At 44.7% G+C, this 22,736-nt stretch overlaps 1 protein-coding gene across 1 annotated transcript in view; it reads right to left on the minus strand.

Moving 5' to 3' along the window:
• CSMD1 (CUB and Sushi multiple domains 1) overlaps positions 1-22,736 on the minus strand; it is a 1,409,269-nt gene that overhangs the window by 272,820 nt on the left and 1,113,713 nt on the right. Inside the window, exons 22-23 of the mRNA XM_057697717.1 lie at positions 17,177-17,346; positions 12,761-12,917 (exon numbers count right to left, since the gene is read on the minus strand). Of these exons, the coding sequence (XP_057553700.1) occupies positions 12,761-12,917; positions 17,177-17,346 (327 nt within the window). The remainder of the gene's footprint in view (positions 1-12,760; positions 12,918-17,176; positions 17,347-22,736) is intronic.

The following is a 22,736-nucleotide window of genomic DNA, read 5'->3' on the forward strand; positions in this document are numbered from 1 at the left end:
ATTTCCCAAGGGCTGCTCTTTCCTCTCTTTAGTTTGCGTTTCTACTTGTGGCACCAAAACAAAAGTCTGGGAGGAAGGCAAAGTCACCCCTACCGGATAATGTCTAAAGACGCCAAGGGGGAGGTGAGCGACTGCGGAGTGAAAGGATCCCCGCTGCAGAGGGGCTGAGGACATCGTAATCTGTCGGCCCAGGGGCGTGGGGACCAGGTGGAGAGGATGGAGGATCTGGAAAACACCTGCGAAATAACGTCCTAGACTCAGTCCATCCTTGGATTCACGTCCCTTAGCCCGCCCGCTTCAGTTTCCAAGTGCTACCTGTGCAGTGATGCTCCTTTCTTCCTGCCCCCATATTGTGGAGATTTTTATCAGAAAAAGTAAAAGATTTATGAAAACACTGAGCCCTTCATAAGTACACTCTATAAATATAAGGGATTCCCAACAATACTTGGATTTATTGCTGCTGTTATTATTCATACGTTGTTACTTCTATTATTCTACAACAAATAAATACAAAGTAATTGTCAAACCACGTGCCAGAATGGCCCACCTCAAGCAACGTTGTGAGGGCATCAGTTCCTAAGACGGGACAGCTGTGACCAGACCGCTGCTGGCCCATCACAGCAGAAGGAGGTGAGAACGCAGTCTCCCACAGCTCATTCTTTCAAGCAACGTCTGTGTGAGTGACCACCGTCCGTCAGCCTAACTGTGACTTGTCAGTGTCAGCCAGTGTGCTCATCCAGCTCCCTCCTGAGACATCAGGAACGCGAGCCACCTGGCTTAGCTCCTGAGCATCCCCGAGCCCAGCTGAGACAGAACGAATGGGCTCTTTGGGACTTTGCCACAGGCACTGTGAGGCTTCACCTGCACGAAACATCACATCACAGAGAGTTCAGGAGCAAAGCCCAGACGCACAAGAAAGCCAAGTGTACAGCCGCACAGTTCTGTGAGCCTTGCAAAGCCTGTAGATGCACTATCTTCCCAATCGGTCAGTACCACTTTCTTACCTCCCCATCTTATCAAAGACGCACACACTCCCCACACCTGGAGGTAACCTCTGACCATGTTTCTCCACTGCTCCCAAACCACCCACCAACATCTTACAAGAAACCTCCCTCGCAGACACGTCTGCTCTTCCCTGACCCTCACCTGCTGGGGCCCGTCGTCCTCTCCTCCCGCCGAGGGTCCGCCTGGCCTTCTAAGAGATTTCCTGGCAGGACTGCCTACGAGACCCAGGAAGTGCCCATCTAGGCATGATCCTGTCATGCCCTGTCACCCACCAGTGCCTCGGGGACCCAGGCTGACCGCTGGACTACGCCTGAGTACTGCGCACCCTCCAAACCACGCTGGCCCTCGAGGGTCAAGTTCAGAGCATTCCTGCTGCGGCTTCTAGCTGTTCCTCCTGAGCGCTCTCCATCCTCCCTGGGCTTGCTATGACGCCTGCCACAGAACATCTGATGGTTGCTGTGCTGCCAGTTTTCCATGTTTTCTTGTGAACATAATTCATTCTTCCATCTAAAACCTCACCTCCTTGAAAACAGGGATAGGGTAGTGAATTCTGCTTCCTGCACCACCTAAGTAAGCATGCCAGTTAAAACAGAAACAGTGCGTATACTCCTGTTACTATGATCCACTGGTGCTTATTTTAACCCTAATTTTTTAATAAGTGCCTTTGATTCAAATAAACTGTTAAGCTTCTGATGATTTCCCAGTGTTATGAAAACACAAAATTCACTGCTTGTCTATACATAAAAAAGCATCAGTGAACTGGCTTTCAAAATCATGAATATAAGTGCATACCTTTCAAATTTTAATACTTTCTGATTTTTACAAAATTTGGGAGGATTTAAAAAGAGCTTTCAATACAAATATGCAGTTAGGGAAATTTCAGAATGTATTCAACATTACAGATTGTTAGAATGGAGGGTAGACAGTCACATCTCTCCATAAACTGCTGTTCCAAAGAGGGAATCCCATCAGCTCTCATTACACATCACTACCCTCTCTAAGGAAATGCCAGGATTTCCAGGTAAGTCCCGAACTGTTTTTATTACCGAGCGCAACAGCACTGAAACCTCCCTCACCTGTCAGAACTCAACCCTCAGAGCCATCCTCATTCCTTTCTTTATCTCATTTACAATCTGATTCATCACGGTGTCCCGGAAACTGAGGGTCTAAATAAAATCTGTCATTTACAGTTTTACCTTTACCACCTTGTTCTTACAATCATTACATCAGAATTAGATCACACAATGTCCGATAAAGAAATTCTAAATTCATTTACATCTACCACCAATGCTCTATATTGTAGCAAGATTAAAACCCTACTACCAAATACCGGGTGATGTCAAAGTCCCATTATCCACAGATAGAGTTCGCCTCTCCCCTGCTACGAAACCTCCCCTTCCCCATTTCCCCAGCTCTTTAAACAGCAGCCCAGTCGCCGGGTCCAGGAATGTGGGCTTTGCCCTCAGCTCCTCTGACACTCCCACCCGAGCCCTCACTTACCCAATTAAGGGTGTTAAACGGTAAACTTTCTTAAAATCATCGCAAGAAAACGTTCACACCCCTTTCAACAGTTAAAAAGTCCTCTGATTCTTTTCATAGAATTTCAGAACTGAGTGCCCCAAAATAGCGACTTATTTACAAAAGACAAACACGGCCTATGACGTGACAGATCCGACAGCGGGCTGGTGACAGAGCCGGGACGCGTGCTCCTGGCCTCCAGGGCGCTGGGAGGCTTTGCCTCACGTCTCACCCCGGGTTAACGGGCTCAGCAGTGTGTGTGCGCTCCTGGCCCTGGTTATGGACTGATGTTCACTGTGTCACTCCCGAGTCTTTGCAAATGTCAAGCCGAGTATTCCAGATGCCTTAATATTTTTCACATCCCCCAGTCTAATTGCCCAGTGTTGTAATTTGACAGACATAATTATTGTCATGTCAGTGTTTTCTGGAACGTTTACTTAGTATAAAACAAAAACAAAATAACCTCTCATTTGACGATGTTGTGGAAATTGAATAACATTCGAATGTGCTTATGTCAAAATTCATGAAGTTGAGAAAATAATAACTTTGAATATGAATAGACTTCATGCATTTTTTTCCTTTCAAAGCATCATTAAGAATGCCATAATGCACGCACAAAAAATCAAAATCAGACACAAGGTGACCCGTGATCCATCACCCAGCACTTCCTTCTGACAAGACAGAGAAGTCGCTCTGATTCCTATCTTCCCACGAATGACCCTTTGACAAAACAATGTATCTATGACTTTGACTAATACAATAATTATTGCTTTTTATTTCCCCTCAAGAAGAATGGAAAAATTCTGTCATCACTCTTCCCATAAAATGTTAGATTTTATAGCATTTGGTGATATCATCTGTCAGCTTTCATTTTATTTCACACTCAAGGCATACGCTTCTAGTTTAATCCTTGTAATTAAATCATTTATGTCACTCTGAGTTCTATCTTTCTCAAAGAATTGGTGACAACAATATATATATTTAATTCTGGAAGAGGAAAATAGTGTGTAACAACTATCAAATTGTCACAAAATGTAAAGAATTATGAATTACAAAATTAAAAAAAAAACAAAAACCCAGCCCACAATACTACACCTCACGGGAAATGATGAAGAGCTGTGTAGATGATGCTCCTAGACCCACCGGCGTGCAGGGGCTCCAACAGGCTTTCAAGGACCATGACGTGGGTCACCAGGGTGACCTGAGACACCAAGGAGGCAATTCTCCCAGAAGAGAAGCACATCAAAGTTTCACTGGAAATTTTTAAAAACACTGTGAGCGGTTACATTTTAGTCTCTGTGATGCTACACATGGTAAGAAGGGAGCAAGATGGTAAAACATCCAGTCAGAAGGCACGAGGCCCGGCCTGTGTGCCCGTCTCTACCCTGAACCTGCTTCTGGCACCGAGTCAGTCGACTAAGCATCCCCTGTGCTGCTCTGCTTTCTGAAAAGGATCCTAACAACAGCCCGCCTTTTCCTCCCTGCGAGAAACGGACGCAGACTCCCGTCCTGTGCTTACAGCAGCCTCCCCGTGGGGCAGCCGCAGGAGGGAGGGGTTTCTGTCTCCGGGGAAAGCAAAGATTCAACCCCAACCCTCACTTCTTAAAAATGCTAAGTTTGGCCTCAAGTATTTTCTTAATGATGTTTTACAAGAATTAAACATTTATTTGGATGTTTATCTAAAAATGTATCAAAAAAAAAAAAAAGGCAAACCATGAGTTGTATGCTTGGATTGGGAACTGGGAACTGGTTTTTTATACGGCATTCCGAGATGCTTCTCCTCTTTGTAAACTGTCCATCTCATTTTACAATAAATACAGAATTCTTCACAGGGACTAACAAACTGCCTCTCTCTCTGCTGGACTGCCTTTTCCACTGTGATATTTCCATTGAAAGCCATTCTATTTTGAAAAGTGTATTGTATACAATGTGATGCTATAGGCTTTCTTTTCTTGTAAAAGCCGGGTAAAAATGTGATTCTCAGAATTCTTACAAGAAGGTGTAAGCTTATAAAAAAGGTATGGAGGTGGTTTGATATTTCAAGAGGAGAGCTTTCCAGTAACGCAACCACACAGGCATGCAGTCACGTGCCAGTCACATCACTGACTGTAAACATTTTCTCTTTTTACAATACCCTCCTTTTCATAGCACAATAAATTCTGAGTATATAGTTTAATTTTCACTTATATACAGCTTTTAAAAATATCAGTTTGAAGTCTATTAAAAATTATCTTTTTTTCTTCACAGGTGAGAGTTGCTATGTTGTACTTGATAAGAATTCATGGAGAAGTGTTTCAGTGATAACATCAAAACTAAAATAAACGTAACCTAGGGATAATAAAGTTAGAAGTACACATGCAATTTTTTTTCTGGGAATAGACTTATTCACAAAATAACTGCCTGTTATTTTACAACACCTTTATAAAATTACCTACTAGCTAACTCTGGAAAAAGAAACAATACTAATCACATTTTTGCAGCAGCTTTATCTGCTGAATTTAAGAAAAATTTCTTCTTCCATAAACCTTTATCTACAAATTACACATCAGTACTCTAGTATCACTGAGCAGACACCAGAGCAGCAAGACATGTTTGCCACACTTTTAATCTTCATTGAAATGAAATAAAAATCTGTTGTGTGTACTCACATGCAAGCCTGTTCTTTTCTTGACCCCATTCCATACTTTCCCTGATTTGCAGCATGACTGTAAATAAATTTTAAAACTACTCATTGAACCAAACATTGTTCTGACATGATTTTCTAGAATATAAGGACTGAAAATGTGATAAATGCTATTCTTGGAATAATATGGTAGATTTTATTAGAAAAACAGGAATTCGTGCCCATATTACAATCAAGAACGTTTGAGAAATCTGTGTATGTCTTTGTTATTTATAAGCTTGGATTCAAGCATTTGCTTTTAGAATTGCCACGAAGCGTGTACAGAATTTCCAAAATCTAGTTGTCAAAAAAAAAAAAAAAAAAAAGGCAGTTATGAAATGAACACATGCTCTTCATCTCCTTCACAGTCAGGGAGGTAAAGGTATCCGAAGAATCTCTAACAGAAATAGGCAGATCTCACCACACACACAAGAAAGTAATCATGTGAGGCGATGGTGGTATTAAACAAACCTTATTGTAATCATTTCACAATTTATATGTGGATCAGGTCATCACACTATACACCTAAAACTTATTATGTGCCAATTATATCTCAGTAAAGCTGGGGAAAAAAAAACAAAGAAATATGGTGACACCTGATGTAACTGGGTGGGGAGGGGCAGGAGGACGGACACCCCCCAAAATCACACCCACCCGCTCAGGACGTCAGCCACGCCTGCGGAGAATCAGCTCTTGTTATCAAGCCGTGACTTCAAGGCCCTCAGAGCTCGGCCTCTGAGGCACCTGCTCTGCACCTTCCACTCTGCGCAGTGACTGCTGCGTGCCCCGTCCGCGTACACTTCATGCCTGTGATCTCTGAGCCTTGCTCTGGGGCACGAAGGTGACAATGCTTAGTATTTCCAGACTGGCCTTGAGAATATATTCACACCCAGAGCTGTTCACGCACTTATCATAGTGTATTTAATGTCGGTGTCATTTTAATTCTATCCGCACGTTAATAACATCGAGATGACAGCTGCACAATCTGTGGCTCTGGGCTCTGACTTTCTCTGCCTCAGAATGTGTTGTGGGTGGTTCCGGACCAGAGTCAGTGCCGAGTCGCCCATCTCTGCCCTCATGGACGTGAGTGAACAGAGTGAACGAGGGCCGATGATCCCTGGGACTGCAATGGAAGGGCCGTCCCGTGAAACAGACACGTTCTTTTCTTCCAGACTCCAGGTGTAGGGGGACTTCGAGGTTTCTCTCTAGGGTCCTTATCTTAAACAGATAATTCACATCGGATGCAGGGTGAGTACCTTTAGGAAGAAGGGAAACTGACCAGCCATGAGAGATTTGGTTGTGGGGCAGGACAGGAATGTTAAAGTCCTGGCTTTCCTGTCTCCAAACTGAAAAACTATCAACTGCAAATGACAGCCTCAGGGGCCAGGCGGGCATCTCCATGCCAGACCGCCTGCTTCCCCTTGTGTGCTTGTTCACAGATCTGGCCACTACCGCTGTGTAGGATGTGCCCTGAGGCACTGACTTTCCAGAATAAGCACCTTCTCCCCTTCTTTTTAAAAAAATAATACAGACAAAGGGGCTGAATGGACTAGTAGCAGCTGTGTCCTGCAGGTCCCCTGCTCGCCTCCAGCCTCTTAGTATTTCTTTGAAGTGTTCTTCCTCATCTGTTCCAAGCTTCTTTCTCTGTGTCATTTCAGAGATGTCCCTGACCATGGGTTCCCCACTCTACAGTCTATATTGTAAAAGTCTGAAATGAAAAAATGAGGCTTGCAACAGCTGGTGGGGGGGGCGCCCCAGGAAAGCTCACAGGCTGCCTCTTAAAGAATGGCTTTGTAGGATCAGACACCTGGTTCTGTACCCAACACAGACTCCTCTCACGGGGGCGGGGGGCAGGGGCTGAGAAGTAAGCACAATGCAGAATGCTGATAACCTGGCTGAAAACAACAAATGGCGTCAGTCCACGTACCGGAATCCCCATGTCAACACAAATAAGTCCGTCTCTTTCTACCAGGAAAGCCATACGGGCACCCCATCACACTGAGAATACTGCCTGATAACCATGGAATCAGAGCAAGGGACTTTAGTTAAACAACGCCAGTGGACCTGAAGGGAGGGCGGCCTAATTAATCTGCCTCCGTGACAGCACTGGTCTCCCGGGGGGTACGACTCCAGCATCTACTTGCTGAGGCTTCTGTGCCAAATACATCTTGAGGGGCCACCAAAGAGCTTCCATGTTAAGGTCCACCTGTCTGTGCTTCCGTGACTACGGACTACCCCACACCACCCTCCCAAGGCATCCCTCCTTTTTCTTTCTGTTTTTCAAAAGATATGTAGTATATCGATGGGACGACTCCATCTGTGCCTACAAATGACTCCACATTTCTGCTCTGTTGCATCTTGCACGTGACTGTGAAAGTCAGCGAGTCGCTTTCCCCTGTACTCTCAGGGCATGCGTGGGTTGGCAACAGCACTGACGGAACTGCTTGGGGAGATTATCATCCTCTTTTTTCAATCCCAGACTTCCATTAATTTCATTCCTTCAGTACTATTAATGGCTCTGCCGTCATGTTGCCCGATACCCCGACTACCTCTCAGCGGCGTCCACAGTCAGCTCCCCACAGCTCATCTGTTTCCTTTTTCTCCTCATCATGCATCTCCCATTCTATTCAGACTCTCCTATTTGTCATCTCCTGAGCTCAAAGATCATAGTCAACTCTCCACACACTTACTCAAATCTGTCTCCTTCCATGCAAATCTAGGTCAACTCAATCATCCTTTGTTAAGTGGCTGTGGAGGTGATACAAAGTTGATCAAGTTAAGATTCCTTCTCTTGAAGACCTCATCTTTTGGTATAAACAAAGACGGAGGGGTTCGGGGAATGTAGGAGAAGCAGGTGATTCTGCTTCAGGAATCTGGACAGCAGAACAGCCTTTATACAGAAAACAGCATTTAAACGTAATCTTAAGGAATGGGTCAAAGGGCATCTAGCAGGAAGGAAGGAAAATTCTGGATGCCTCTAGGATGATCCCAGCTTCCCATGATCTCTCGTCACTCTGGAAAATTGTATGTGCCTTCATCACAAATAAACAAACATACATAATACGTGTCATATATATTTCTAAATCTCAGGGTACTAGAATCACATTATCAAGGAGCTATAGTTTTTTGAAGAAAAAGAACAAACTCATATAAAAATGAAATGTATTAAGGGTCAAATATGACAATAAATTAAGGGTCAGAATCAAAAGATTTTCATCTTTTCATCAATACAGTTTATCAAAAGATGAACTATATTACAGTCCAACATGTCAGTTTGGGCCATCAACGGACTCCCACGCCACCACCTGCTCACCCATCCCATAGCTGAGAGTATGAAGGAGTCACATTTGTACTAAGCAGTGTTTCACAAGTGCTGCATGTGACTACCCTAAGCCATCCTTCTGTGAACAGGAACCATGGCTTTTACCTTCTCTGTCTCAACACAGCACTAAACACTCTGTACACAAATAATACACGTATAGTCATCGATTCATCAACAAGCAGACACACCAAGATGGCCCAGAGAGGCTGGGAATTTTTGTTGAAATGTGACTGATGTTTGTTTGCCCCTCTCTATTTAAATCAGTAAAAGTAAACAACAGAAAGTCCTGTGGGAAACTGTTTCTGAAGAGTGACTATTCTGGGAACATTCCTGTGGCACTCTAAAGGAGTCCAGATTTTTTTTAAAGAATTCTGAATTCAACAGGGAATTTTTTTTTTAATTTCCAGAGCTACTTTTCTGTAAAGATATTTGCTGAAATATTTAGAAGACATAGCAATCCACTGTCTGTATGATTTTTTCCTGATCCTTAAGAGCTTTACAATCATTGGGACAAGACAAAACAAAAAAGGCTTTCGTTAAATAAAGTGGCGCGCTTATTGCCCTGAGGCAGCTCTGCAGAGTCTCAGCGCTCCGTGGAATACAGCCCGAGTAACAACGCCCCCGTCTCAGCTCTGGATATCACAGACCAGACGTCTGTGCGAGGAGCAGAGGGCAATAAAAAATGAACCCCCGCCGCCCCGACCTGAAAGAGCTTGTGGGCTATGCTTCTACTTGACGTAACTGTAGGATCTGTTACGAAAACAGACACATCTGTAATAGAAAGCAGTGTCTTCCCATGGAGGTAGGCTTCTCCAGCTGTATGTTGCTCTAGCCTCCTACCCAGAAACCAGCGGCTGCTTAATGAGAGTTTACTAACATATTCACTGCTGCTGTCCCAAAGCTGCCTAGCTTTCCCTCCTTGCCAATGCCTTTACATATACAAACATCAGCCAGTTAAAATGCGGGACCCGTCAACATGGGTGCATCTAAGGTATTTGAGAACAAGGTCATCAACAGTCCTGGCCTTCCTTTAGAAGACCTGGATTGGGTCCCAGCTCTAACACCCCACATGGGAAAGCTTCAGCAAACTACTTACAGATTTGGAGACTCAGTTTCTAACTCAGGAAGAAGAGTAAAAGGAGCTACGTACCAAGACCCAGGACTGCCAAGACGGTAAAATTAAGAGGGTACTGGGGAGTGTGCTCTAAATATTAAAGGATATGCAAACATGACTTGTGCTCATTTGAAAACCTTCAAGATGTTTATTAAGCTATATATTTACTCTCTGTTGACATTTTTCAGTCCACTTGTGTGTAGATTAATTATGGATTTGAAGCATTTAAATAGGAATGTTTCCTTAAGCAATGCAATTAACAACCAAGAGGCAATTACAAAAGTCTTTTGAAAATAGTTGAAAGTGTCTTCAAATAGTCTTAAGCTTTAATAATTTGCTCAAAACATTTTACAACCATTCATTATTTCCAAGCCATCGTTCAGAGATGAAGGTTCGATTCAGGTATTCCACCGCACGGTGGGAGCTTGGGATGCCTTACACTTAATTACTGCATGTTTAAGCCTAAGAATTTAATGTGAAGTTAATCATATTTTGATTGTACCCATCAGCACCATCAACGCCATATCACAAATATCTTTTCCCACCTGGCAGTGAGTTCTGGCTCCAGGACAACCCTGGAAACAAGACTTGCACCCGAGTGGCATCTGTGTTATTGCAGGTGGAGGCAAAGAGGGAAAACAGTCAGGAAAGATAGCTACTCTCGCCAAACTGATTACACTAAGAGCTAGACACATGCCAGCTGTCACCAACACTTTTCTCCTACTTTTTAGAAAGTTTGTGCTGCTATGTAGGAAAAAAAAAAAGGCTATATAATTGGAAAATGCCCATAAATCCACAGCTTCAAGCTTTCCCACAGTTACTTAGAGATGGGAGCGGCAGCAAAGGTCCTCAGGTCTGGAGGGTGCTATGGAGATACACAGTGACACCCGTCACGCGCTGTCAGGTAGCAGCTGAGAACAGCGCGTGGAAGCAACTCTTCTTGATGAGGGAAGGTGGGCATGGTACACACAGGGAGCCTACAACCTCTCATTTCAATCCCATCACATGTTTTTAGGGCATCCTGCCTTTCTTCACTGCCAACTGGAAAATAAAGGGGACGCTGGAATTCTGGAAACAGTTCTGTAACCCCATCTCAGTGATAAATAAGTGACCATACATTCCAGCAGGCGTGCATTTGCTTCCGGATGTCTTTTGCACAACCCTGAGGACACAGGAACGAGCGCTCATAAATCAAGAATTACTCTCCCTGGAAACCGTTACAGGGAAAACGGGACGCAGTGACTAGGGCTGAGAAAGTACTGAGATGTAACACAGAAGTCCAGCACAAAGCAGATGTGAGTTTAGTGACCTCCACACCTGGGCGGCACCCAGGATGAGGTCCTGAAGAGGCACGGAAGAGAGAGGACAGCTCCTGGGTCAAGGCTTTCAGCGATTTGCTGACAAACCGTAGGAGCGAGCAGGATCTGGCAGATAAGATAAAACCACCAGAGAGGTGGAGGAAACCCAGGTGTGCGTGAACTTGCCCTTAGCTATAGTGAGCTCAGAAGGTCCCCCAGAGAGTGTTCACACTGTTCTCGTTCTCAAGGACCCTTGTTCCTCTAAGACTGTAAGATCAGCGCGAGAGCTGGGCAGCGGGTGTTGACACATTCGAGTAAAAAGTCACAAACAGATGAGCTTTTGCTGGAAAACCCGCAGTAGGAATAAGAAGAAAACACGAGGGTTTACAGTTTATCTGCAAGCAAAGCAAACTGGTTTGACAAGAACTCCTTGAAACTTTTTTGAGCGTGAAATTCTGAGAAGTAGAATTCTAATAAACAAAAATTAAAATTATAAATTTATTTTGTAATATAATTGCTAGTAATTTATTTGCATACAATGTAATTAATATGCTTTCAATTCATGGAGTCTGTTAAATGGTTATTTTAATGAAAGTGAAACACTGGTTTTCTCATCATGTCTGCACGACTGTAATTCTATTTTTGCCAAAAGGCTTACAATTCTTCAACTGTCGTTTCACCTACCAAGAGGGATTTGAAGCAACTAACCGTCCTTTAAGGCACCTGGGCTGGCTCTGTGTCTGGGATGGCTGTTACCTTGCTCAGGCCTTCATTTGCTTGTCTGCCAAGTAAAGGAATCAATCTTGATAATCACTGACATACGTTCATGCTCAAACGTCCAAAGTTTTACATTTCCTATGTCATGGTATCTGATGTGACAAAGATTTTTAATCATCAAATGGGTGAAGGTTTGGGCTGCCTTGCGTATTTTAAGCACTTTAGTGAACTTATTACTTAATTTTAATTAGTTATCCATACCAAATAGCTACATTTTTCACTTTATATTTCTGGGACTAAAAGTGTTGAAAATGACAGTTATGACACTGCCCACTTCTCTTCGTGAACGCACAATTTCTCCTCCTCCTTTATTTTACCCTCCTTTGTCTTCACGTTCCTCATGTTTTTCAAAAAGGCATTTTCCATATTGATTTCTATTAAGTATACTGAAAGGGGGGGCACTAAGAATACTGCTTAAAACTGTGAGCTTCAGACCAAATCCTGGCGCCACTGACTCAGACACATGGTATCCTGGATACACACTCCAATCACGCGTGTTTAGTTTTCTCATGAGGAAGTAAGTTGTGATACGAAAGCACTTACAACACAGGGTTGCCATATACACATACACCCACATGTGTGCATGTGTGTTTCTACGTGTATACATTATCATATTTTACACACGTGATCTATATTACATGATGTATGGAATCTAATATGTGTGTGTGTAGACAGATATAATGGAAAAACACTGACGTTGCAGGCATTCAAAGACGACTACTATTAATTATATCATTCATTCTATATCTTTCATATATAGGTCTATGCAGTTTTGTCAGTGTGCATTAAATCACAATCAATAATTTTAAGCCTAAAATCTCTTAAATGTCATAATATGAAAATACCAATGCTTCTAAATAAACATGTTTCAAACCCTTGCTTCTGGTAATGCATCTAAATTTACTGCCTGCTCAACTGTGCACAGAATCAAACAGCCATCCAAAACACAGGAGGAGGGCCAGGAAAAAAACATCGCTCCTTAGTATCTATCATGTCAGTACAGTAACAGACGTATCCTGAGAAACCGGAAGTCACAGGGAAGGCTCACGCCAGGTGGCACTTACTGGTGTAGGTGAGCTGGAAGCCCTGGTCGGTGTCAGACCCGTTGGAGTTGAATTCCAGCCACAGGTGGTTGGAAGTGCTGTTCAGGACCAGCCCCAGCAGCTCGCTCTTCGTGAAGGCCCCCAGCGGGCGCGAGGAACTGTCTTTTCCATCGTAGACCTGAGGAGAATTCACAGCACGAGTCCCCTTATCAGTTAGTTTTGCTTGTACGCTGGCAATTTTATCAAGGAATCCAAATTTTCAGAGAGATAATTTTATACAGTGCTTTAAAAAGTTACACAGTTTATGGAGAGCTGAGCAGATGGGAGACTGACTAAGGATCTCTTTTCTTTGTTTCATCTTTACCATTAACATTAAAGACCAAAGACGGCACTTGTGGCTAGAGCATTTTTCTGCATCAAGCTGCGTTCTCTCTGTGTCTGTGTGTATTTAAAATGAAATCATCACATGTTTGCATTTCCAGGTTCCATGAGCTACCATTTTCCCTCCCTCCCAATCCACTTACAAAGGCTGAAAGATGTGTCACTGTTCATTGTGAATGTCTCCTCTCCCATGCGAACGTGTCACAAGATTAGGTGCAGAAACCTGGTCACATTTTGTCATCCCCGAGCCTGCAGTGGCTTTCGTTTTGAATTTGTTGTAGCAAAGGAATCCCATCACGTCCCGACATCAGAGAGAGGTGGCATGTTGCTCTGAAACACTGCATGATGGACCTCCTAGGTGGTGGCACAGCCTGAGTGGACACTCTGCATCATTGGAAGGCAAGTGGACCGGGCTTGGTTTTGAGTGGACATCACGGGTAAGGGACAGGAAGTGATGCCTCCCGAGTCCACACTGGGCTGGAGGGACGCCAACCACATCTCCCCAGCAGGGGCTGCGCCTGACAGTTCTCGGGCGTGGACGGTACACGTCCCTAATGCCAGAACAAACAGCACGCACGTCCTAGGAACACGCAGTGTCGAGCCCCTCACGTCCCACCACGTGGCCGAGACGAGAAGGCTCAGTGGGAGAGGCTCACCCAGGCGCCTCCGGGAGCCCTGCAGCGGTCCACGGTGAGAAGCCGCTGGCCCGGATAAGGGCTTTTCAGAAGGAAGGATGCAGATGTATTGCATCATACCGGAGACCGTCCAGCTCTCCTCGATAAAACATTCCTCAACTGAGTAATGGTTATCAAAGTCGTTGGTGGCCTCCCCCACACCTGTCGATTCCCTCACCTCTTTTCCTTCTCACACCGATTCATTCTTGCTCTTCTCCTACCTCTCTTCTAACGCATGTGTAAACCATGAATGCGGCCTGACAGACACACACACACATTCACACACTCCTACGTGGAGACGACACAGCTAGAAGATTTAATTCTATGGATCACTATTTGATTTCACTTTAGTTAAACACGCGTATGCTCGCGTCGGAGCATCAAACACCCTGTCCCTTCTCACAGAAGCTAGCGGCCAGCTGGTGCTGGAGAAATCACTGTTTGGCTTAAGGTAGATTCATTTGATACGGAGGTTTCTGACCCCCAGGTTATAAAGGGTTTTACATCCAGAGGATTCTGGCTCAAAAATCAAGTGTCCGGGCCTCTCCAGCGCGGTCCTAGGTTACCCCACCTGCTGTCGACAGTCTCTGTGACTCGCGGAAACCCACGGAGATGGGGGGCGTTCAAGGAACCCACACACACGCAGGCTCGGTTCTCAGAGCTCTGAAGCACAGTCCACTGCCATGTGCACTGGTCTGGCCTTGTCTGAGTGCTTCTCCGAGATTTAACAGCTCACACGGACAGCCGCGAGCTCACAGGATCCTCACAGCGACAACCACGGAGAAATGAACCACTGCCACAGGGACGTATAAGCTTTTGCAGAGGAGAAATTCTGTCTTATTTATCTGAATCACCAGCAGTTAGCACTGGGCTTGACAGCAGCAATCTCAGAACGAGGAAGAAACTGACTAGCGTGGATAGGACGTCGTCAGCTCTCTCAGGTTGAAAATCTGGATCCGTGCTTCGTACATATTGCAAACGACAACCCAGACAGCGTTGGAAGGCAAAAGACTTGATATTTAATTCCAATTAAATTAGTAACAAGTGATTTTAGTCCAGCTCCACACCTCCTAGCTGTATGTCCTCGCCTACAAGCAGCTAGAATGGAAGCATCCCTTTCGGTCATTAGGAAACGTCTCCTTGGGTCATATGCTGATACGAGGCTGCAACTACTCGCCCTGCAAACGCTCCTCAGAGGCTGGCACACTGCCAAGGCCACATGTTCCGAGGGGAACAGCCAAGGGAGCGGACGACCACAGACCAGAAAACATCACAAGGAACCCTGGAACGACAACGCTGAAAGGACCGGGGAAACCATCCCACGTTTACGGGAGCTAGACCCAAGCGCGGTTTCCAGAACTGACCCCGCTTTCCATGACACACTCCTACCACCGCGTTCTCCTTAGAGCTGTGTTTCTCTTACATGATGTTTCCATGTGAAACAAGAACATACCATGTTCATGTGTGTGGAAGGGTGTGCACACAAACATTTCGTCTTTATGATTAGATCATACTATGTATGGGGGGTGATGTAAACAGCATTTATGCTCAGAACTTAAGATAACCCCACTTGAAATGTTTTTAACACTTAGATATTTATTAGCATATTCAACAGACTGTATGCCTGCAGAGCAGCCAGGTATTTCAGATGACTGACAGCTTCTCTGCAATTAAATGTGGTAAGCAAGATTTATTTTTTATTTTTTGTTATAATCAAGTTTAAACGGCATGCAGTCACCAATGAATGATCTGCTTCCTTCCCTCCCAGTACTATTTATCAGTGTATATTTAACACAGTGCCTCTTATCTCTCACCTGCACCAAAGTATGGTTATTTGTTCCTTAACACTTGCCTAAAGGCTTACCGACGTCTAAATCTGAGGTTATCAAAGCATTCGGAAAACAGTTCTTTACGATGCAACTTTAACGTTGTTCAGATCGGTGAGAATGTACTAGTTTCCTACCTGAAATCACTTCTTAATTACAGCGACTCATACTGCCAACAGGGGCTTTCAAAAGACTATTACAATAAAAGAACTGGAATAAACCTCGTCTTCTAAATCATGACCTTGAACCACAGTCAAGGGTGGACTTGGAGGAGGTGATTAGCCGTTGAGTCTGGAAGCGTCTCCTGACCTGTGCACATAAAGGGACCTGCCAGAGACCCCACTTTATCCACGTGCAAATGCAGGACACGCCTGGAGGGCGCGGAGGCTAGCAGGCTCGTCTGCACAGCTTCTAACGCTCACAGCTTCGAGGGAGTCAACCCTGCTGCACCTGAGATGAGCGCTGTGTGCGTCCGTGCAGATGTGCAAGTGACTGGAACACCCTAGAACTTCAGAAAGGGAATGAGACGTGTCCCTCTCTTGCCACAAACCAGCCATGTGGTCTGGACAAGTCGCTTACGTCCCCCTGGAACAAGCAGGTGGACGGGCTGGATGGTGGCCAGCGCTGGTCTTTGCTGCTCGAAGCCACTCTCTTTCAAGGCCCTGAGGCTCAGCCCCTGGACCCAGGGAGGTTCCCCAGGTTCCCAAAGTAGTCATAGGAGAGGTAGAAATTATTTCAGAAGTCTTAGACGTTTGGGGGATGCTGCAGTAGGAACTCGAGGCGAGACCTGGGTGCCCCTGGACCCCGTGCCCCCTGCCTGCTTCCCTGGAGTCCACCTGGAACGGGAGTGGGGGGCAGGGTCCTGAACCCCACCCGGAGCAGCTCCCCACGCTCTGATGCTGCGCGTCACCTACCACACTGAGCCCTGCCGCTGGTCTACGCCCAGCACACCCCACGCCACACAGCTCAGGCTGGCCGGTGACATTCTACCTCACCCGGGCTTGGCTTCACCACGTAAACGCTGCTTCGTGGTCCACACAGCGGCCGGGCTTGCTGCCAGCCTCACATCGAAATCCTTATAGCTCTGAAGGATGCTCTGTCATGATCACGTTTATAAATCAAGAGTGACCATAGAAAGGGTTGGTCTGAGGGCCCTGCAGGTTTCTACGACGACTATTATGTGCTAGCACAAGGCTAGAAACATGTATCTCTACTACATAACTTGATCCTCAAACCATCCTCAAACCTTCACTTGCCTTTACATACAAGAAAACTAAGGCTTGAAAATGTTAAATAATATGCCTAAGATATACAACTAATACATTTTAGATCCAGGATTATAGACTGAGATATTTCAAAGTCCACATGCACGTGATACTGTAGGCCACCTTCTCAAACCAGCTGGATAAGCAAATTAGGAAAAATGTGTATACATGAAGACATGTAGATATGTTAACATATGCACATATCCACACCCCTGTATACAGACGGATCGACACGATATTTATTCCTTGAGAAGGAAAGATGGAGCCCCTAGTAGAGAAGATTCGTTTTACCTTTAGAACATCTCCTTCAAACAGCTGGAAGCTCCGTGCTCTAAGATGGATCCCTTTGCCAGCTTCTGTTTCGATTTTATAGATACACTCGTGGTTATTCTCATAATTTGATGGGAAATTTGGAGACAGTAGTGTTCCTTCATTTCCTTTGACACTTGCTCCACATTCCGCTAAAATAAACAGGACATTAAGAAAGAAAGAGGATTCAAAAGTGGAATTACTGATTTTAATAAATAAAAGCTTTTAAAGCATGGCAGCCCTCTTCTCTCTCAATGTACGTCTGCTATCAACACACTGTTTCTATAGATTAGTGACTTCTTATTACTGTTTTATCAACCGGACATCCCAAGTTTAACATTTCCTTATTTCTTTTAATAGAACGCATCTTACTCCTAACCTACACAGAATTCTAAAATAAAACAGATATGCCCGAGCACTCTGGCTGTATCACTGGGCGGTCGCCTCTCGTGCTCCGTCTCTGCCTCGTGAGGCAACCCTGCCAATTCCCATGTGCGGGCCCCATAGTTATATCGATGCAGTTTTGCCATGCTGGTATGCTGTGGCCTCTACCTGGATGCATTTAGAGGGGATTCTAACCACGGACCAAACCACGGAGCCACCACTGCTGTGTCCCAGCATCGAGCCCGTCTGCCTGTCTTGGGACGGAAGTCCTTTCCATGGTACCAAATCTGTTCCCTCCCCTTTCCCCGTGAAAGGAGTGGACAATTCACCTCTAGACTCAAGTTTGCATAAAGAACTTTAATCAGAGTAAAAATGAAAATAAATACAGTTCTCCACTTTCTGCCAACTCAGAGAAAGTCACCTAAACTCTCAGCACCTATTCCCTCACCTACGAAAGTGAGTGAGTTAGGCTAACTTCTAAACCTCTGTGCACCAAAACAATCATAAAATAATAAAGCTGCTGTGTGTGTGCGCATGGGTGTGTCTGTGTGTGTGTCTCCGTGTGTGTCTGTGTCTGTGTATGTGCGTGTCTGTGTGTGTGTGTGCATGTCTGTGTCTGTGTGCGTGTGTGTGCGCACATGTGTCTGTGTGTGCATGTGTGCATGCCCGTGTGACAAGAGTGGTGCATGCCATTCTGCATGAAATAACTTACTGGCCTCGCTGCTATGTGACAGGCACAGTGATTTTTAAAATTTCAACAAAATAAGTCTGTTTGAAGAAAAATGGTCAAATTGGACACTGAAGATCAGTAAAGTGCCTACGTGTAATGGGGGTGAGAGAGGAGGGGAGACCACAGGGTTGAGTCTAAAGGGGGCTGCTCCAGGAACCACACGGCTTCGGCAGATGTCCTGCACGTGCCCGTTTTTGTAACCCCGCGTCTCTCTGACAGCTCGGCTTTCTCTGACAATCCCTGACGTCAGCTGCCCCAGGAGCCGTGCGTCCCTGGCCTGACTGACGGGAGGAAAGAGCTGGAGGCTTGGGATCAGCTCATGACGACTCGTGCCCTTGAATCTCATGATGTCCCCGTGTAGGAGGGTCAGGTAGAAAATCAGGGAGGGTTTTCTCTGATTTTTCCTTCCATGGGGACTTGAAGGCAGCTTGTGTGGGAGATGGAGGAGGCAGTGCTGAGAAAGAGGCACAGGGACGTGGTGACCCCAAAACGCTGCAAAGGGATTTTATACTAATAATTTCAAAATCATAGCTATAGTTACTATTATACATTCATACATTTCCATAATGTTAAGACTTTTTAAGAAGCACGTTTATGGTGAGAAAGGTGAGTGATGTCTCTCAGGCTGCGTTTGGACCTCCGTTCTTGCTCAGGCTGGGACGTGCATGTCCTTCCACATCAGGAATCTGCTGATTTGCAGGAATTCTGAGACTGACGATATATGGCTTTCTCTCTTAAATTCAACAAGCATTTTGGGTAAGTAATCTCCTTGGGAAATTGCAATAATTCATGGGTTTTCTTTCCTGAAGAAATGGTGTTTTTAACATAAAAGCCAAAATAAGTGAAAAGAACATCAAAACAGAAAGCAGAAGGGCCCCCTTCGGCTGCTCTGTGGATGGAACAGCAGGGGGGTCAAACTCATTACAGATACTGGATGTAAAGAGAATAAAAGAAGAAACTCATGGAATTCTGATAATCACATGGAGCCTATCACAAGCACTGAGGATTTTTATTTAGAATTGAAATTAACGGTGATCAATAAAGGAAATCATTCAAAAGTCCTTTTATCTATTACTTTATAAGTTTGAAAAAACATCTCTTGCAATTGAAGATGTAATAAATACTGATACAGTGGCAAAGAGACCATTTTTAGCCTGAGGAATGCCTTGGAGGGGGTACGTTTTATGGCTACGGTAACTGGTTGTGTGGGTATGAGCTGACCGTGTACTTGACTGCATCAGGTCCGTTGTGCGCTGTGCTCACTGGACTCCACAGTGAGCTGAGGGCAGCCTTGGGTCAAGCATCCTTTGAGGCGGGCAGGAGGTGAAGGGGATAATGAGGGTCCTGGCCCCGCGCTGGCCGCCATCTGGCCGTCAGGAGATGAGTGGTCTTGTTTCTTCACGAAATGAGGTCAAGAGGATGGAGGGAGGGTTGAAGGACACCTGGGGTAATTACCTGAACACAGTGGTGAGGACACACACCTTGAACCCAAAATGTGGGTCGAGAGCGTCGCCACTCTGGGCTGTGAAATCTGCCCACAAGAATTGCCGTGTGTGTCTTCAGGGGAGCATCTCACGAGGAGGGCAAAGCCAAGCAGACCCACTCCGATCGGCTCCAGCCCGAGGCCCCGGGAAGGACGTGCTTCCCCTCCCCTCCTCTGTCGGCCATCTGGAAGGCTCTGCTCTTGTGTCCTGCAGGTTTGTTCTCTTCTTCTTATGGTTAGAATGCCTGCCTTTGGTCTTCACACCACTTTGTTTCCTGTCTTCTCCTTGACAGGCTTGCCACACAGAGAATCTTCTGGTCTCAGGAGTGTCTTTAAAGGTATACTTAGTGCATCACAGCTAGGCTGATGTGTAAGCTTTGACCATGATATTAGGTGTCACACACTTTTCTAAGTCCTTCAGTTACATTAGCCCCTTTAACTCTCACAATGACCTTATCTGATGAGGTAATAAATCCTGTATCACAGATAAGGAAATTGAAGCACAGACCAGCTTGAACGTCGTCTTTCCCAAGGTCAACCACTAGTACATTCATTATTGATTTGATATAACCTCTAAGTGCTTAGCTTAGAAAAAGAATTGTGAACTTTTAGAAAATCCTAGTTAATGATGATATACTTTATAATGAATAATTCATAATATTATTCCTAATTATCGGTAACAAAACTGGCATAGCAAAATTTTGTTGTAGAAGAGAGTATATTTTTAAGGACTTTTATCCAGATAGGTTACTAATTAACTGAGGTTATATCTGTTTTCACATTAGCATTTAGGACATTAAACATTTAATTTATTTCTCGGAATACAACAAAAACGTAGGACTAGAAAGAAGCCTTTAGCATTTGGATAGCCAGGGAGAAATAAATTATCAAATCTAAAGATGAATTTTACATGTCTTTTTATGAAGATATCGATTCTGAGATTTTTAAAAGCAGATATATAAGCCGTGCTAATTAAATACAAGTCTACACTACATAAAAATAATGAGTATGGGAGATTAATTGGCCAGCTGTAACTGATAATTCTTTGCAGACAAGCAATGTTGTTACTCTAACTTGTAGAAAGATGGGGAAAAAGTGACCGACCACCTCACCCCCACATCTCACTTTATACACGCCTCTTTGATACAAAATCTCCACTAGTATCAAAGCAACTATTTCTCATCACCTGAGATGCAAGTGAATTTCACTTAAAATTTCTAAGTGAATAAGCAATAACAATTCACTTCCTCACCACATACGTGTAAGTGAGCCTGAGCACACACGGCAAAGGCACCTGATAGCGGAAGGTCGGGATTCATTTCTCTAGAGTGCACAGCACAGGGCTTAAAAGACAGTCTCGCATTCAGGTTTTTCTCCAAGAACATGAAACCGCTTCAGGAGTATTCAAACTTGGTACTTCAATTTAAAAAATCTATTTTACTACAGTGTTTAATATATCCGTATAATATGCATGATTACCATTTTATTTCTATTTGTATCACTTTATATTCTTCAAAGATTTTCATGTAGATAATCGCGTATTTATTTTATTTTTTAAGTCAGCGCCTTCACATCTTTCCTCAGTTGTAAGCAATTCTGTGTGTTAGGCACTACTCCGATGAACACGGGTGGCTGCTGCCCGGGCTCTTTTCTGACTTTAAGTGAAGATCAGTAAGAGAATGCGGCCTTTTACAGGCTGAACGTGATCCGCCATCAGATCCCGGGGCCTTGGCTCATCCCTGACTTCGATCCACAGCAGGGCGGCCACACCGAAAGTCCCGTGAGACGCAGGTGGGAGACCAGGAGCGACGACACGGGGCGGAGTCTCAGGAGAGAGACCTGCGGGATGCCGGGCGGCCTCGCAGACAGGACGGAAGCAGGGAGGGGTCTGAGAGAACTCAGCAGGTCTGGCGGCAAACGCAGCCTGGGCCAGACGGTAGGGGGTATGCGGGTGTCACTGAAGCAGGGTCCCTGCAGAGTTTGGAGCACAGAGGGGTCCTGATAAACGGTGTTAGAAAAAAGGAAATGCACTAAAAGAAAACAGTGAATCCTAAACACTCTAAAGGAAAACAAAAAGAGCGTCATAGTGTGAAAATGGACATGTCAACAAATTCTAGAATTCCCAGTCTACAGAATCACACTGGAAGACCAAATAAGTAATTGTAGGGCCAATGAAATGTAGTAACACTTTGCCCAGCTGGGTACAGCGATCTGTTTTTCTCTTGGTCTATTTGTCACTTGCGCAAAGTGCATTTTTATAACTATTATATCATTAAATAAATATAACAATTCCATGAGGTCAGTATCAAAACTAAACCCATTTTACAGATAAGGAAACGGAGACGATGTCAGGTTAATAATTCACTTGCTCAAGATGGGAGGAGGGGCTTGGCAGACCTGTGATCTGAACCCCAGGCGGTCTGGCAATAACCACACTATGTTGGTCAAAATACAATGCTGGGAATTAATCATGTCCGTAGGTATTAAGTAACCCACGAGGAATGCAGATGAATGCATGACTCCGAAAGAGCGGGAACATGAGGTTGAGGCGGGAAGCACACCTCCCAAATGTCTTAATGGAACACTTCACAAAACACCCTCCACGGGACAGGGACGCCTGCCCTGGGTTCGTTTCTGAGGCAGGCTAATGACTTACATTTATTTCGAATTACATCTACTCACGCACAAAGACGGATGCAACACATTTTCAAATGCGAGAATTGACATGTGTCAAGAAGACGGAGGCATGTACACTAAAGCCTGAGACGCTCTCCCACAGAAGATCATTAATTGAAACACGACACACAGTAAAACGCAGGTGCTCAGAAAATTACCACATGCAACTCATCGGAATTTCAAAAATTCTTTGATTTCCGACATCCACGGCAAATCTCCACTCCTGGGGCAATTAAATGGGTCAATTTAAAGTTTTTCCCGTAATCCAT

This window comes from Hippopotamus amphibius, chromosome 10 (assembly GCF_030028045.1).
Source record: "Hippopotamus amphibius kiboko isolate mHipAmp2 chromosome 10, mHipAmp2.hap2, whole genome shotgun sequence".
Classification (NCBI taxonomy): Eukaryota; Metazoa; Chordata; class Mammalia; order Artiodactyla; family Hippopotamidae; genus Hippopotamus; species Hippopotamus amphibius.